Source organism: Felis catus, chromosome B3 (genome assembly GCF_018350175.1).
Source record: "Felis catus isolate Fca126 chromosome B3, F.catus_Fca126_mat1.0, whole genome shotgun sequence".
NCBI lineage: Eukaryota > Metazoa > Chordata > Mammalia > Carnivora > Felidae > Felis > Felis catus.
Window position 1 is genome coordinate 120,675,704 of NC_058373.1, and position 15,353 is coordinate 120,691,056.

The window sequence follows — 15,353 nt, forward strand, 5'->3', positions numbered from 1 at the left end:
AACACACATCAGCGCAAGTCAACGAAAACCGTTTTGTGAGGGGCAAGACTATTACGGTCCAAGTCTCTTTCTGGTCCGACAAAACCCAAGGGTAAGGCAGTGATTCTGTAGAGGATTGGATGGATCGCATGTGGCTTAGACAATCCTAAGTGTAACTCCTCTCGGTTGATTGCTTGTAAGGGCTCATCTTGCTCTTGGGCGGGGACCCAGACGCCTCATCTACACGTGAAGATGCGCGGATATGCTGTGGAAAGCAGGTGGCAGAGGAACCATCTCATCAAAACTGCAGAGCTAAGCAGTTTTCTCACCCATCATAAGGCACGTTCACTCTCTGTTCCTTTATTCACATCTAGTTTCCTCTGCCCAAGCACCATATGCCTCCTCTTGCCTGCTTCCCCCCAGTGTGGCTAATTGCTATTTGTCCTTTCTCCTTTCCAACCCTCCCCCACTCCCACCCCCAGTATGAGCTAGATGGTATTTGACTGCACTGACTTGTATCTCCTGTGGCATTTATGACACTCTAGTATCTTTCTGGATGACCTGACGGTTCCCCCACTAGGGCCGTAATTCTCTAGAGGGCAAGGAGGAGTTCTAATTTGATTCTGAAATTCTGGGACCTACCGCAGTGCCCAGCCCATAGAAGGGACTTACAGAATTCTGATTGAATAGATGAATGAGTGAATTTTCATATTTCTGCAAACACCTGTCCACATACACAAATCCTTCTTATCCTCTAAGTTTCCAGTTAAGGTTTGTCCAATAATCTGTATTCATATAATTAGATTCATCTTGCCATTTTTAAAATCCCTACAGCACTTACAATTTATATGACAAAGTTTGGCACTCCACTGTATTTTTGTCATCTTTTATCCTACTTACTTCTTGGGTAAATTGTCCCCAATAAGACTGTAACTTCCGTGAGGGCAGGATTACGTTCCGTATGTTTCTGGAATCCCTAGCAACATCCAAAATGCCTCATTACCTTGTAACACCAGCCCTAAAGAAAAGAATACATAAAACACATAAAATTTTTCTGAAACGTAACCTATATCCCCCTGTTCTTCTGGTTTCAAGAAAATGCTTAACCTCAAGTTAAAATGCATTAGCCTTAAATTTCATAAATAATGCATTTTGTTATTTTTTACTATTTTTTTAAAGTTTATTTTTATTTATTTTGAGAGAGAGATAGAGAGCAAGTGAGAGAGGGGCAGAGAGAGAGGGAAACAGAGTCGTAAGCAGGCTCTGTGCTGTCAGTGCAGAGCCCGATATGGGGCTCGAACCCGTGAACCACAAGATCCGGACACTCAACCGACTGAGCCACCCAGGCGCTCCTATAATGCATTTTTTTTTTTATTAAGCAATCTGAGAAATCAGAAGAACCTTCCTTATAATTTACCTACTGCAGTATTTCTAGCCTGTTTCTTGCAATATTGTAAAACTACTTCCTCTAAAACCGAGAAGGAGCCACCGCTGCCCTTCAGGTTACAACCTCTTACACATTCGTGACCTTACTATAAACCTACCTTGTAATCACGATGCAGAATTCAAATGTTAGACCACATCCAAGGATCTTATTCTCAGGGAGCAAAGGTTCCCGTAAAATGAGATTTAGTTTATTTGAAAAGCATCCTCCTTCAGCGTTTTTCCCTCTATATCAACTCATTGGAAGTCTTTGACCTCATAACACCGATCAGGTTTCGCTTTTGAGCACTAAACTGTCTTTTTTATTCCTTTCTGAATTCTCCATGCATTTTTTAGGCTTCTCTTAAATTACGTAATACCTGAACTGGACAACACAGAGATCTTAGAGATCTGTCTAGTATTATGTGTAGCGTAAGATGTATCATCGTGGTTCTGGAGTCACGTAATACGTTACTTATATTGTACAGTGTTCTCAAAAACAAAACAAGTTCTCTCAATCCTTGTCTCCTACTTTCCCTCCTTACTCTTGCTTCAAGTTCAGTGCCATAGTATGGTGTTTTCTAAAAACTGTAAAAATAGAAAGACGATACAATTCAGAAATTCCACTTCTGCATGTATACCCCAAAAGAACTGAAAGCAGGGCCGTGACTGGATATTTGTACACTCGGGTTCATAGCAGCATTATTCACAATAGCCTAAAGGTGGAAGCATCCCAAGTGTCCATCAGTGGATGAATGGATAAACAAAATGTGGTGTGCGCCAACAATGGAATATTACTCAGCGTTTAAAAAGGAAGGAAGTCCTGACACATGTGACATATGGATGAACCTGGAAGATTTATGCTAACTACAAGAAGCCAATCACAGGAAGACTAATGGTGTATAATTTCCACTTATTGAGGTAGCTAGAGCAATCAGATTCAGAGACAGAAAGCACAATGGTAGTTACTAGATGCTGGCCAGAGGGGAGAATGGGGAGTTTTTTTTAATGGGCACAGAGCTTCAGGTTTTTAAGATGAAAAAAGTTCTGCAGGTAGATGGCAGGGATGATTGCACAACGTGAATGTGCTTAATGCCACTGGATTATTCACTTAAAAATGGTCACGTGGGTAATTTTTCCCCTATCCTCTGGCAACTGTGAATCTGTTCTCTGTATCTATGAGCTTGGCTTTTTGGTTTCCTTTTAGATTTCACATGTGAGATCATATGGTATATGCCTTTCCCTGTCTGACCTATTTTACTTAGCATGATGCCCTCAAGGTCCGTCCATGTTGAGCCCAATGACGAGATCTCATTCTTTTTATGTCTGAATAATATTCTAGTGTGTACATGTACCACATTTTCTTTATTCATCCATCCACGGACACTTAGGTTGTTTCTACATTTTGGCTGTTGTAAATCATGCAATGAACATAGGGTGAACATGCAACGAGTTGGTGTTTTTGTTTTCTTTGGATAGATACCTAGAAGTGGAATTGCTGGATCGTATGAGAGTTATATTTTTAATATTTTGAGGAACCTCTCTAGTTTTACATAGTGGCTATACCAATTTACATTCCCACCAACATGCAACACTTGTTACTTCTTGTCTTTTTGATTATAGCCATTCTTAACAGGTGTGAAGTGATACCACCTTGTGGTTTTGATTTGCATGTCCCTGGTGATTGGGGATGTTGAGCACCTTTACATATACCTGTTAGCATTTGTATGTCTTCTTTGGAGGAATACCTATTCCATTCTTCTGCTATTTTTAATTGGATTGTTTGTTTTTACCACTGAGTTGTATGAGTTCTTTATATATTTTGGGTATTAACCCTCTATCAGATACAAGATTTGCAAATATTTTTGTCCCATTTGGGAGGTTGCCTTTTCGTTTTGTTTTTTTCTTTACTGTAGAGAAGCTTTTCGGTTGGATGTAGTCCCACTTGTTTATTTTTGCTTTTGTCGGCTTTGCTTTTGGTGTCAAATCCAAAAAATCATCACCAAGACCCACATCAAAGAGCTTACCACCTATGTTTTCTTCTAGGAGTTTTATGGTTTTAGGTCTTATGTTCAAGTCTTTAATCTACTTTTTGAGTTAATTTTTGTGTATGGTGTGAGATAGGGGTCCAGTTTCATTCTTTTATATGTCACTGTCCAGTTTTCCTAACATCATTTATTGGAGACTGTCCTTTCCCCATTGTATATTCTTGGCTCCTTTGTCCTACACTGACCATTTATGCATGGGTTTATTTCTGGGTTCTCTATTCTATTCTGTTGATCTATGTGTCTGTTATTATGCCAGTGCCATATGCCATACTGTTTTGAGTACTATAGTTTTGTAATATAGCTTGAAATCAGAAAGCATAATGCCTCCAGCTTTGTTCCTTTTTTGTCAAGATTGCTTTGATTCTTTGTGGTCTTTAGAATTGTTTGTTCTATTTCTGTGAAAAATGCCATTGGAATTTTGATAGGCATAGCATTGAATCTGCAGATTGCTTTGGGTGGTATGGACATTTTAACAAAAGTGGTTCTTCCAATCCATGAGCATGCAGTATTTTTCCACTTATTTATGTCTTCTTCAATTTCTTTCATCAGTGTCTCATAGGTATTCAGTGTAGTCTTTAACCTCCTTGATTAAATTATTCCTAGGTATTTTATTCTCTTTGATATAATTGTAAATGCAATTCTTTTCTTTTTTTTTTTATTTGTTTTAATGTTTATTTTATTTTTGAGAGAGAGAGAGCACAAGAAGGGGAGGGGCAGAGAGAGAATGGTACAGAGGACCCGATGCAGGCTCAAACTCACGAACCTCAAGATCATGACCTGAGACAAAGTCAGGCGCTTAACCGATTGAGCCACCTAGGTGCCCCAAAATGCAATGATTTTCTTAATTTCTCTTTCTGATAGTTTGTTGTTAGTGTAAAGAAAAGTAACGGGTTTTTGTATATTGATTTTGTATTGTGAAACTTCATGGAATTCATTTATTGTAACAGTTTTTTTGGGTGGAGTCTTTAGGACTTTTTCTATATGAATGTCAGGTCGTCTACTAATAGAGACCATTTTACTTCTTTTCTGATTTGGGTGCCTTTTATTTCTTTTTCTTGTGTATTGCTGTCACTAGGACTTCTAGTACTGTGTTGAATAAAAGTGGGGAGAGTTGGCATCCTTGTCTTGATCTTAGAGGACAAGCTGTCAGCTTTTTACTGCTGAGTGTGATGTTGGCTGTGGACTTGTCCTACATAGCCTGTATTGTGTTGAGGTGTGTTCCCTCTGTACCCACTTTGTTGAGAGTTTTTATCATAAATGTGTTTTGAAACTGTCAAATCTTTTATGCATCAATTGAAATGATCATATGTTTATCCTTCATTTTGTTGATGTGGGGTGTCACATTGATTTGTGGGTGTTGCGGCACCATTGCGTGGGTGGAATGAATCCCACCTGATCAGGTGGATGGTCCTTTTGCTGTGCTGCTGAGTTGAGTTTGCTACTATTTTGTTGAGAATTTTTGCACTTACATTCATCAGAGATATTATTGGCCTGCAGTTTTCTTTTCTTGGGGTATCCTCGTCTGGTTTTGGTATCAGGGTGATGTTGGCCTTGTACAGTGACTTTGGAAGTGTTCCCTCCTCTTCTACATTTTGGAAGAGTTTGAGAAAGATTGGTGTTAATCCTTTAAATGTTTGGTAGAATTCACCAGTGAAACGGCGTGGTTTTGGACTTCTGTGTGTTGGAACGTTTTTGATTACTGATTCAATCCCATTTACGTTATGTGTACTTGACCACAATTTAAGAAAGACTATAGATTATGTAATGCACCCAGTACAGTGTTTGGCACATGGTAGGTACTCAGTAAATGGTAGTTCTTACTATTTGTCACAATTCAAAGCACATGGTGTCATTAGTTCCCATTACGATCCTTGAGGACATATTGTTAAGTAAGGTCAAAAGTTAGGTCCCCTAGAAAGCAAATGCTAAAATGGAGATTAGTGTACAGGAAGTTTATTCGGGAGTACTCCCGAGATTGATTCCTATAGAAGGGAAAGGAATGAAAGGAAACGGGATTGGACAGTGGGACAAGTTGGGCTGTGACTCAGTGACAAGGATGGCCTCAGTTGGTGCCACAGAGAGTATAAAGCCAGCCTTTCAGGGTTGTGAATTGTGGTGAGGTAGCTAGGATATAGCTTTTATGCATACTTTATGTTGACTCATCATTAGATATGGGCTGCCTGGGAAGAGGACATTCCCTTGAGAACTAAAACGCATGTTTCTGTGGCTCCTAGTCCATTTTGGGCTTATCTCCAGTCCTCTGTATTAATGAGTAAAATTTCCATGTAGTCATTCGTATTGCTGAGGAAACAATCAGGAAATTTTCAGCTGGCTACGGTTGTGCTTTTTAGACCCTCAGTGTTGGAGCCCTAGTTATTTTCCTGTCCAGGCCAGCATGGACTGATGCTTTTGTAAAATACACTAAAAATAAATTACTAGAGAAACTAAATAAGAAAAGAGGACATCTAACACACAAGCTCAAATTCATTATTATTAGATTCACCAGGCATAAAATTGCTGACCATTTTCTATAACAGGTCTTAACTGCCTACATTCAAATTCTAAATTTGTCTCATTGTAGACTAATAACAAAGAGTTCTCAGACTGTTACCAAATTACCAATCCGGGACTCCACTCTAAATAGTCCTCGGTTACAGGACTCTTACAAAACATTGCTGATGTCCTTCCCAGCTGACACTGGCCATATATACATTGGGTTAAGTGAATGTCGTGCTTCAGCCTCGAGACCTGACCTTTGCTGTTGTCGGGGAAGCCATCATCCTCCTCAAATCTGGCCCGAATCCAGGAATACCGTGAGCATCACAGGTTCCAGATATAAATAGTCCTGAGGCCATTCCTTACTCCTGTTTTCATCTGCTTCCTCCTAGAGTCAATTACATAAATGAGAATAGAGATGGAGTTTTTTATAAGGATCTAATGGATGAAAGGGACAAAGACCGTTTTCTTGTTTTGTTGGTCATCAGGCAGCTCTTATTCCTGGCACTAGGAAAACTGACTCATCTCTCAGCGTCATCCTCTCAGGACATTTAGTGTCAGGATAGGGAGATAAGAGAACAGGGAAAGGAGGTGTGCCAAGCAGAATATAACCTTCAGGCAAGAAGTACTAGTAAAAACAAGGGGGTCATGATATAGTCAAAGAGTCTATCAAGCTTTATCGTCTAATTCAGGGAGTGTGACCTAAGAGCTGTGGCCCATGGTTGTAGCTTTAGTTGATCTGTGAATCCCCTGAAATTGTTTATAGGATCAAGTGTGCTGCATCTGTGCCTTTTTTTGGAGAGGATGCTCAGAGTGACCCCAAAACTCATATTGACTTGACTCTCTAGTTTGTGCTTTTTTGTTGTTGTTGTTTATTTATTTTGAGAGAGAGAGAGAGAGAGAGAGAAAGAGAATCCCAAGCAGGCTCCGTACTGCTAGTGCAGAGCCCGACATGGGCTCTCAAACTCACAAACCATGAGATCATGACCTGAGCCAAAATCAAGAGTCAGAGGCTTAACTGACTGAGTCACCTACGCGCCCCTTAACTCTCTAGTTTGAAACATGGATTCTGTCTCCCTATTTGCAAGGAGTCAAGCTCGAATCACCAAACAGTCTCATTTGGACCTACTGTACCAGCTTCTGAAAGCATCAGCCCTTGCCGTCCTGGTCTTTCTCTCCATTCTCCACATCGCTGTGAACCGAGCTTTCCAAAATGCATACACACGACTTAAAACCCTTTAGAAAATCTTACCTTTACTCTGAAGATCAAGATAAAACTAGATAAAAGGCCTTACACGACCTGCCTACCTTTCATCCTGACCTCACACCACCTTCCCTCCGTGCTTTCTCCACACTAAGCAGCCTGGCCTCTGAGCTTCCCCCATCCTGGGGTCCACTGAGCTTCTGCAGATGCTGTTCCACCTCTGATGCTCCCCTCCTGCCCTCAGGTGCATTTGCTTCCTCTGGCCTCTCTGACAGGATGTGTCCTCGTGTTCCAGAGACCTTTGCAGCGCTCCTTTGTGGTGTTTGTCACAGGTCCTTGCAGGCTTCCAGCAGTGTCTGTCTGCCTCACTAGACCGCATCGGTGTTAACTCTCCTTCGTAACTCGGGGTGCAGCATAAAACCTGGTGTAGAGCAGGCCTGCCGCAAGTATTCATGGTTGAGTGAGTTAGCAGTTCTCTTCCTCACTTAGGGAAAATTAAGGTACAGAGACTAGGAAACAGCTTCAGTTCACGTAACTGACAGACAGAGAAGCTGGGTTTAAACCCAAATGTGACTTCAAAGCCCTTGCCCTTCACTACTGTAACAACAGCAACAATGGTCCTTTTATCGAGCACTTGTTACATGCCGGGGGCTATGCTAAGCACTGTGGATCCGTCACATTTCATCTTCTTGAACCCTGCAAAAGAAGGTAGCTTTGTTATCTAGTTTGCATATGAGCGGACGAAGGCTGAGAGAAGTTAGGTACTTTGTCCAAGCCACGCAGTCAGTGGTGGAGCTGAATCCAAAGCCAGACCGCTCTATTGCCAGAACACGCTGCACTGCCTCATCGTGTCCAAATACTAGGTCCCTGGAGATGATTCCGTTTTCCCAGGTTCCTCTCCTAACGGAGCTAGGTGGCTGGTGGCCCCGCCCTCCGGCCTGAACCTCTCTCAAGTGTCCGGTGGTTATCTGCAGCCACCCAGCAGGGGGATCCCTGGTAGTGTGGGGGCTTATGCGGGTGAGGTGGGCTTGCCTTTAATCCAGCCTTTTAACAACATTCCCTGTTTGGATAGAGCCAGACCTGGGAAGGGGGAGGATAAGGACCAAGGTGGCTCCTGAGCCTCCACTCCCGCCGATGGGGAGGAGTGGGGAAGGTGGTCATCTTTTCGCACCTCGTGAAGCCCCACGGGGGGGCGGCAGTTCTCGATGGGCAGAAGGAGCTTCAGGGGGGTCAGAGCAAGAAGCCTGGGACCTGGGCAGCAGAGGGCAGAGTGAGGGGGGCGGGGGGAGGGAAAGGGGGAGGGCAGGGGAACATTCCCTGCAGGTAACAGAAACTCAGAACTTCAGTGGCTTACATCAGTAAAAGATTTATTTTTCTTACCTGTCAAGAAGTTCAGAGACAGGAAGTCCACAGCTAGCACAGTTCTTCAGAGCCAGGCCCCTCTCTCTTCTGCTCGACCAACCCTAAAGCCCTGACGTTTGTTTTTTTGGTCACAAGGTGGTTCCTGTCCCCACCGGCGTTATGTCCACGTTCCAGGCAAGCAGCAGGGTTGGGAGGAAGGGCAAAAGACAGATGCCAGCTAAAACCACCCACTTTAAGAAAAGCTTCCTCGGAAGCCCTGCAGTTCCAACTGATGCATTGTTGGCCAGCCCTGGACCCCATGGCCACTTCTCCTAGCAACAGACAAGTCTGGAGAGGTGGTCTCTTGGCTGGGCACACTGCCCCGCCACACAGGGTGAGCTGCTCTTATCGAAGGAGAAGGGGAGAAGGGGTGTTGAGAAACATCCATCGGTTTCTTTCACGACCCATTTTCTTTCCATAGTCTCCTCCCCTGTGGGATGGAGCCCACCACCTTTCTGCGGCCCCTCTACACCAGCTTCTTGACCCTGCCAAGAGGAACGCCATTCCTTAACCCTAGAACGCCCCAGAGCTGGCTTCTTAGTACATGGGAGTTGAGCGTACCTGATACCTGGAGGTTTCAAGAACACAAGAGAGCCCCATATTCCTGGACAAGAGGTCATCCCGCAAGTGAGGAAAATGGAAAAAGTGAGCCATGGAGAGAAAAATGATTGTTCCGTAGCAGAATTATTACGTATACTCAAATTACGCAGCTTAACTGTATTGTAAGTTTAACTTCATTACAATACTAAATTCTTTTCACGTACGTTGCCTTCCTAAGCTCACAGTACGGCTGCTTCAAAAACTGAGGGAGGTTGGAGGGCCTGGGCGGCTCAGTTGGTTGAGCGTCCAACTCTTGATTTCAGCTCGGGTCACGATCCCAGAGTCGTGGGCCCCAGGTCAGGCTCTGCGCTGACAGCGCAGCACCTGAAAAGCTGTGTCATTAGGCGTTAGGGGAAGTCAAATGAGAACCACAGTGAGATGCCACACTCCACACCCACTAAATGGCTGCAGTCAGAAGACAGCTGACAAGTGTAGGTGAGGGAACAGAGAGATTGGAACTCTCGTGCTTTGCTGACAGAATGTAAGAGGGTGCAACTGCTTTGGAAAAAGAGCCTGGCACTGTCTCAGACAGTTAAACATAGAGTTACCCTATGACCCAGCAAGTGACTCCTAAATGTATATGTAGGAGAAATGAAAATACTGTCGACGTGAAAACTGTAGCCGGGACGCCTGGCTGGCTCAATCAGTAAAGCGTGCAACTCTGGATCTCAGGGTCATGAGTTCAAATCCCACTTGGAGCGCGGAGCCTACTTAAAAAAAAGAAAAAAATAAAAAAACCAAAGAACTGCACACGAACATTCGTAGGAGCATTCCTCAACCGCCAGAATGCGGAAACAACCTAAATGTCTGTCGGGTAATGAATGGATAAACAAAATGAGATGTATCCATACAATGAATACTATTCAGCCATCAAAAAGAACAAAGTGCTGATACAGGCTACAGCATGGTTAAACCTTGAAAATGTAGAGCCAGCCACAGAAGACCACATACTGAATGGTTCTATTTATGTGACGGGCCCAGAATAGGCAAACCCATAGAGACAGAAAGTAGATCAGTGGTTGCCTGGGGCTCGGTGGGCAGAGGGGGCTGGGGGGTGGCTGCCGATAGGCATAGGGTTTCTTTGGGGGGTAATGAAAATGTTCTAAAATTAGATTGTGGTGATGGTTTCACTAAAGACCACCGAGCTGTTTACTTTAAGCGGGTGAATGTTACTCGTATGTGAAATAGATCTCAGATCTTAAAAAAGTGAATAGTCGATACCTGAAAAGTAAAGAACAAGACAAAAAGCCTTCGGTGTAAGCAGCCAGATCGTATTTACTTCTTAGATAGCCAGATTTTTAAGAAGTACTTATTTATTGCCTCCAGTTCACTAATTAGACAAATAATTTCCCCCTTCGTGCTGGGTGTGACATATGCCCGTGCCCAGCTTTGCCCCGGGGTTTTTTACGGTCCCAAGTAAGGTGGTGTGCCTGGGTGACCACAGCTGTCCCTGGGCCTGGCCTCTCTTGCCTTTTTTCCCCGTTTGGAAAGGTGTCAGGCTCCAGAGTATTTCTGTTGCTTTAGTCAGCACAGAGCAAGGAGGACCTTAACTATAGCTGCAGAGCCTTAAGCTTCACCTCGTGCTCCAAATCCAAAACAGAGCAGCTGGGAATGGGGCTCGCCATGCCACCAATTGCTTCTCTCCCATTGTTAATCCCCCTGATTCTGCCGTCCACAGGCCCTCCTCCCCTCACACTGTCACGTTGCCCGCTTGTGATACGACTGAACAAGTGGTTTGGCTTTGAAAGGTGATTCTTAAGAGACACCTCAAGTGACCCAGTCCCTGGCATGCCAGGACGCTCTTGATGTTCATTGCCATGGGGCACCACAGCTCTCCGGCTAAGTACACTTGCCAGTCAAGCCTGCCCTGAAAAGAAGGTACCCGCTACTGACTCCCCCTGAGATCCTGGCGTAGCTGGCTGGGTCCTCGGGGAGAGCGACATTTCATTGCTAGGTGCAGACAGCGAGAAACCTCTAGTGCTTTTTGGTTCTTACAGAAGAGCTCACGGTCTGGTGTTTGGGTTAGTGAATCACTTGAAAGTATGGCACAGCTGGCTTCGTGATAATTATGTATATTGTACGCCCTGTTTTTGCTTTGCTCCCTCATTGCATGGTCAAGATGTTACAGCTTATTTAAAATTTCATTCGTCTCTTTCCCAAACCCTGGATTTTATGCCCCTTCAAAAGCGAGTCACTTTTCAGTCTGTATGTGCTTTTTTCATAGAGCCCTAGAAATCAACTCATTCTAACTTCTCCCTCTTCCCAAACTGAAGAATTCATCGGTGTACTAAAGTGTTCGTTCCGTTTACAAAAGGTTACTTCCTAATGGCATGTGGACAGAGAAATCCAACTGAAAATTGGGGGTGGGTAACAGCACGTGGTAGCATGTGAGTTACTGTCACGCGTGCCTCTCTGGTCACCATTCCTCGTGTTCTTGGTGCTTGCAGAGGGTAAGGAAAGCCTCTTCTTCCTCCTGGGCTCTCCCCCCCTCTTGCTGTGGGAAGGGGACTAACAGGAAATAGAATCTGCCCCGGTCATGGGATTTTTGAAAGAAACAAAGCACGATCTGATGAGGAGCAGGTTAATCCTGCTATTTCATTTCCCTTTCGGAGAGGGTGGGGGCAGGACTGTGATATGAAGTATTTGGTTTCACATCTGTTCCAGGAATTATCCTCGGCATAAGTCCATTTTTCTTTTAAGCATCCTAAAGCATCCCAGGGAGTTCCTCCTCCCGTGTGCCCTTCCCACCCCCACAGTCAATTCCATGGCCACAGAGCAGCTGACAGACTCCCAGAGAGATCATCTTGTCACTGTTGCGGCAGGAACCTCTCAGTCCGAGGTCTGAATTTCCGTGGGTCGGTACTGTATCAGTTTTGTGTCTGTTCTCCACGAAGGGCTCGGGTGGAATGAAAAGGAAGTTAGCGGTATCATGGAAAGAGGCCCGATTTAAACAGCAGAGGAACTGAGTCTCCTCTCAGCTTTGCTGCTGTTCGTATGAACTTGGGTAAGTCACCAACCTCCCTGGGGTTAAGGCCCTCATCTGTAAAAGCGCAGCAGTGTTCTCCAGAGTGCGCCCTGCAAAACGCAAGCCTTCGTCATCAAATAAACTTGAGAAATGCCACTTAGGCTATGCCACTTCTTTAAGGAGCTGTAATGCAGATTTGTACATTGAAGCCTCTGCGGAGTCCCTCAATAGAGAAACTTGGTTTTCACCCAGCATTTCTCAGACTTCTCTGACACGAACTCTTCTTCCCGTAATGCTGAGTGACATCTTGATGCTCTGAGAAATGCAGTAGAAATCTATAATCTGTCACATTCATGTTTACCAACCTCAGTTGAAAATAACTTTTCAACTTTCCTAAATCTCATTCAAGGGGAAACGAAAAACAAATTTCATATGTGTGGTAAGCTGACTTCTAGTTTTAAAAATTGAGCTTAAGAGCCAAAGCAGTTATTCAGACCACCCCAGGCTCGTGACTAAAGTTTTGAAAAAGTTTTGTGGAACTTCTGTTTTCCACTTCCACCTGTCCGATGGTTAGCATTTGCTTATGGCCATTGGGGGTGAGGTAGGAATTTCCTACAAATGATTAATTATGCTCAGCACACGATTAGGTTCTCATAAGGAATAACTAAATAAACCACAAGCTCCCTAACCTTAATTCAGAGAATAAGCAGATATGCAAAGAAAAATACAATTCCACATGTTAAAGTGAGGCGCAAAGAATGATTACAGGGGCGCCTGGGTGGCTCGGTCGGTTAGGCGTCTGACTTCGGCTCAGGTCGTGATCTCACGGTCCGTGAGTTCGAGCCCCGCGTCGGGCTCTGTGCTGACAGCTCAGAGCCCGGAGCCTGTTTCAGATTCTGTGTCTCCCTCTCTCTCTGCCCCTCCCCTGTTCGTGCTCTGTCTCTCTCTGTCTCAAAAATAAATAAACGTTAAAAAAAATTAAAAAAAAAAAAAGAATGAGTACAAATTTATATTTTGAGAAATGTTAGTATATATTATTAGATGTCTACTGAGAAGATGCAGAGACAACATGGAATTCAAGGCAGTAATGCCAGTAAAACATGAAACAGTAAATTCAAGAAACAACCGGATCAGAGGTCAAATGGGAGATACATGAGAGAAAAAAAAATGTGAAAATAGGATCAGGCAAAGAAATACTTTTAGGACCTTGACAAAGTAGCAGTTCCTGGTGGAAATATTAAGGCTGAAATTAAATTCTGACCAAGATCAATTTTAGCCAGACAATCCTAATGTCAGTAAAAAGTGTGGCTAATAACTCATCTTGTAAGGAATAGGGCGCTTGGGTGGCTTACTTGGTCAGCTAAGCATCTGACTCTTGATTTCTGCTCAGGTCATGACCTCGCGGTTCGTGAGATCCAGCCCTGTGTGGGGTGCTGTGCTGACAGTGTGAAGCCTGCTTGGGATTCTCTCTGTCCCTCTCTCTGCTCCTGCCCCACTCGTACAACACGCACTCTCTCTCCCTCAAAATAAATAAACATTTTTTTAAATACATCTTATAAGGAATAAGTAAGGATAGTTTACTTAATCACTTGGTTTAGAGTGATTTAATCCACATATTTAAATTTTTTTTATAGTTATCTATGTATTTGGCGGGGGGAGGGGCAGAGAGGAGAGACAGAATCCCAAGCAGTCTCCGCACCATCAGTGCAGAGCCTGATGCGGGGCTCGGACTCAAGAACTGGGAGATCGTGACCTGAGCCAAGATCAAGAGTTGGACACTTAAGGGGCACCTGGGTACCTCCGTTGGTTGAGTGTCCAACTTTGGCTCAGGTCGTGATCTCGCAGTTTGTGAGTTCGAGCCCCACATCAGGCTCACTACTGTCAGCCTGTCAGCACAGAGCCCTCTTCAGACCCTCTCTCCCTCTCTCTCCCCACTTGAGCTCTCTCTCTCTCGAAAAAAAAGAGTTGGATGCTTAACCAGCTGAGCCACCCAGGCACCCCATCCACGTATTTAAAGTGTCGGTCTTTAATAGAAGTGAGTGTTTGGTAATGTTGGCTCTTTCCTTTCTCACCTCTATGGCAACCCCTTCGTAATCTCTCTTCTAAAGCTCTTCATCCTTTGCTTCCTTGTGAATTTTCATTCTCTGGAATCCTGTCTTTGGTACCGTCCCACAGTTTCAGCTGACCTCTGTATTTGACCTGTACTAATTCCAGACCTGTACCTTCAGCCAGGGCTGTCACATGTGGCTTCCCAGATTGGTTGTGCACCACACAATTCTGGGGGTGCTATAGACACCAAACACGTATGCAGCAGCCCTTCCCCAGCCCAGACTCCTCTCTGGATCTGTAGGTTTCAGCCACCTTTAGACATCTCTCTCGAATACCTTCCAGTCATCTCAAACCCAGCACATCCCAAACTCAACTCTTCATCCTCTCAGACACACCCCCACTGCGGTCCCTCCCTATTCACCTTCATCAGAGGTGAAGCCAGAAATCTAAGAATCTTTCTAGCTGGTCTCCTCACCTCACGTGGCTAACTGGTTCTCAATCATTATATTTTTCCCGTTAGACCTCTCAGATCTTATGTCCGGTCTCACTCATTGCCACTGCCTTAATTCAGACACGTGGCACTTTTGTTTGAATGGCTACGGTGTTTTCCATGTGGACCTCTTCACCATCAGTCCCATCCTGTGCTTACGCTCCACGCTGCTCTTTACGTGATCTGTAAAAAACAGTTATGATGCTTCCCCACTAAAAAGTCTCCGCAAGACCCCTTCGAAGTGCAGTGGGTCACCAAAGCCCTGCATCATCTTCTGTCTTCTCTGCGCGTATTTTCCACCACTCCCCCGACAAGAACCTTTAAGTTCCGGTCTTTTCTAAACTTCTTGCCACGTTGTCTCCAACGCCCATGCCGTTGTACACACCGTTTCTTCGTGGAACTCTCATCTCTTCTTGGCTAACTCTGGCCCAGGCTTCCGCCTCCAGATCTTGTCATCACTTCCAGAATCCTTCACTGACCGCAGTGCCCACTTTCACTTCTTACCATCAACTCCTGTAGCATCCCTTGCCTTCCTCTGTCATAGAATTCGCTAAAATATATTATTTTATTTTACTTGCTGGTCTCTACCACTAGATTATAAGCTCCTGGGGGGATCAGGAATTATGTTATTCACCTCTCTGGCACCAACGTTCTTCACAGTGTGGGGCATGAGGTGGGTATTCAGTAAGTGAACGTGGA

General features: G+C 44.3%; 1 protein-coding gene across 16 annotated transcripts in view; it reads left to right on the forward strand.

Annotated features, from left to right (window-relative positions):
• TTLL5 (tubulin tyrosine ligase like 5) overlaps positions 1 to 15,353 on the forward strand; it is a 285,367-nt gene that overhangs the window by 245,886 nt on the left and 24,128 nt on the right. Inside the window, exon 36 of one of the 16 annotated variants that reach the window (XM_045060267.1) lies at positions 12,045 to 12,115. The exons of 14 other annotated variants lie outside the window; for them this stretch is intronic. In XM_045060267.1, the coding sequence (XP_044916202.1) occupies positions 12,045 to 12,100 (56 nt within the window). In that variant the 3' untranslated portion in view covers positions 12,101 to 12,115. Of the gene's footprint in view, positions 1 to 8,971; positions 10,104 to 12,044; positions 12,116 to 15,353 lie in introns of those variants that run through there. One more of the 16 variants, XM_045060266.1, reaches the window with a different exon arrangement.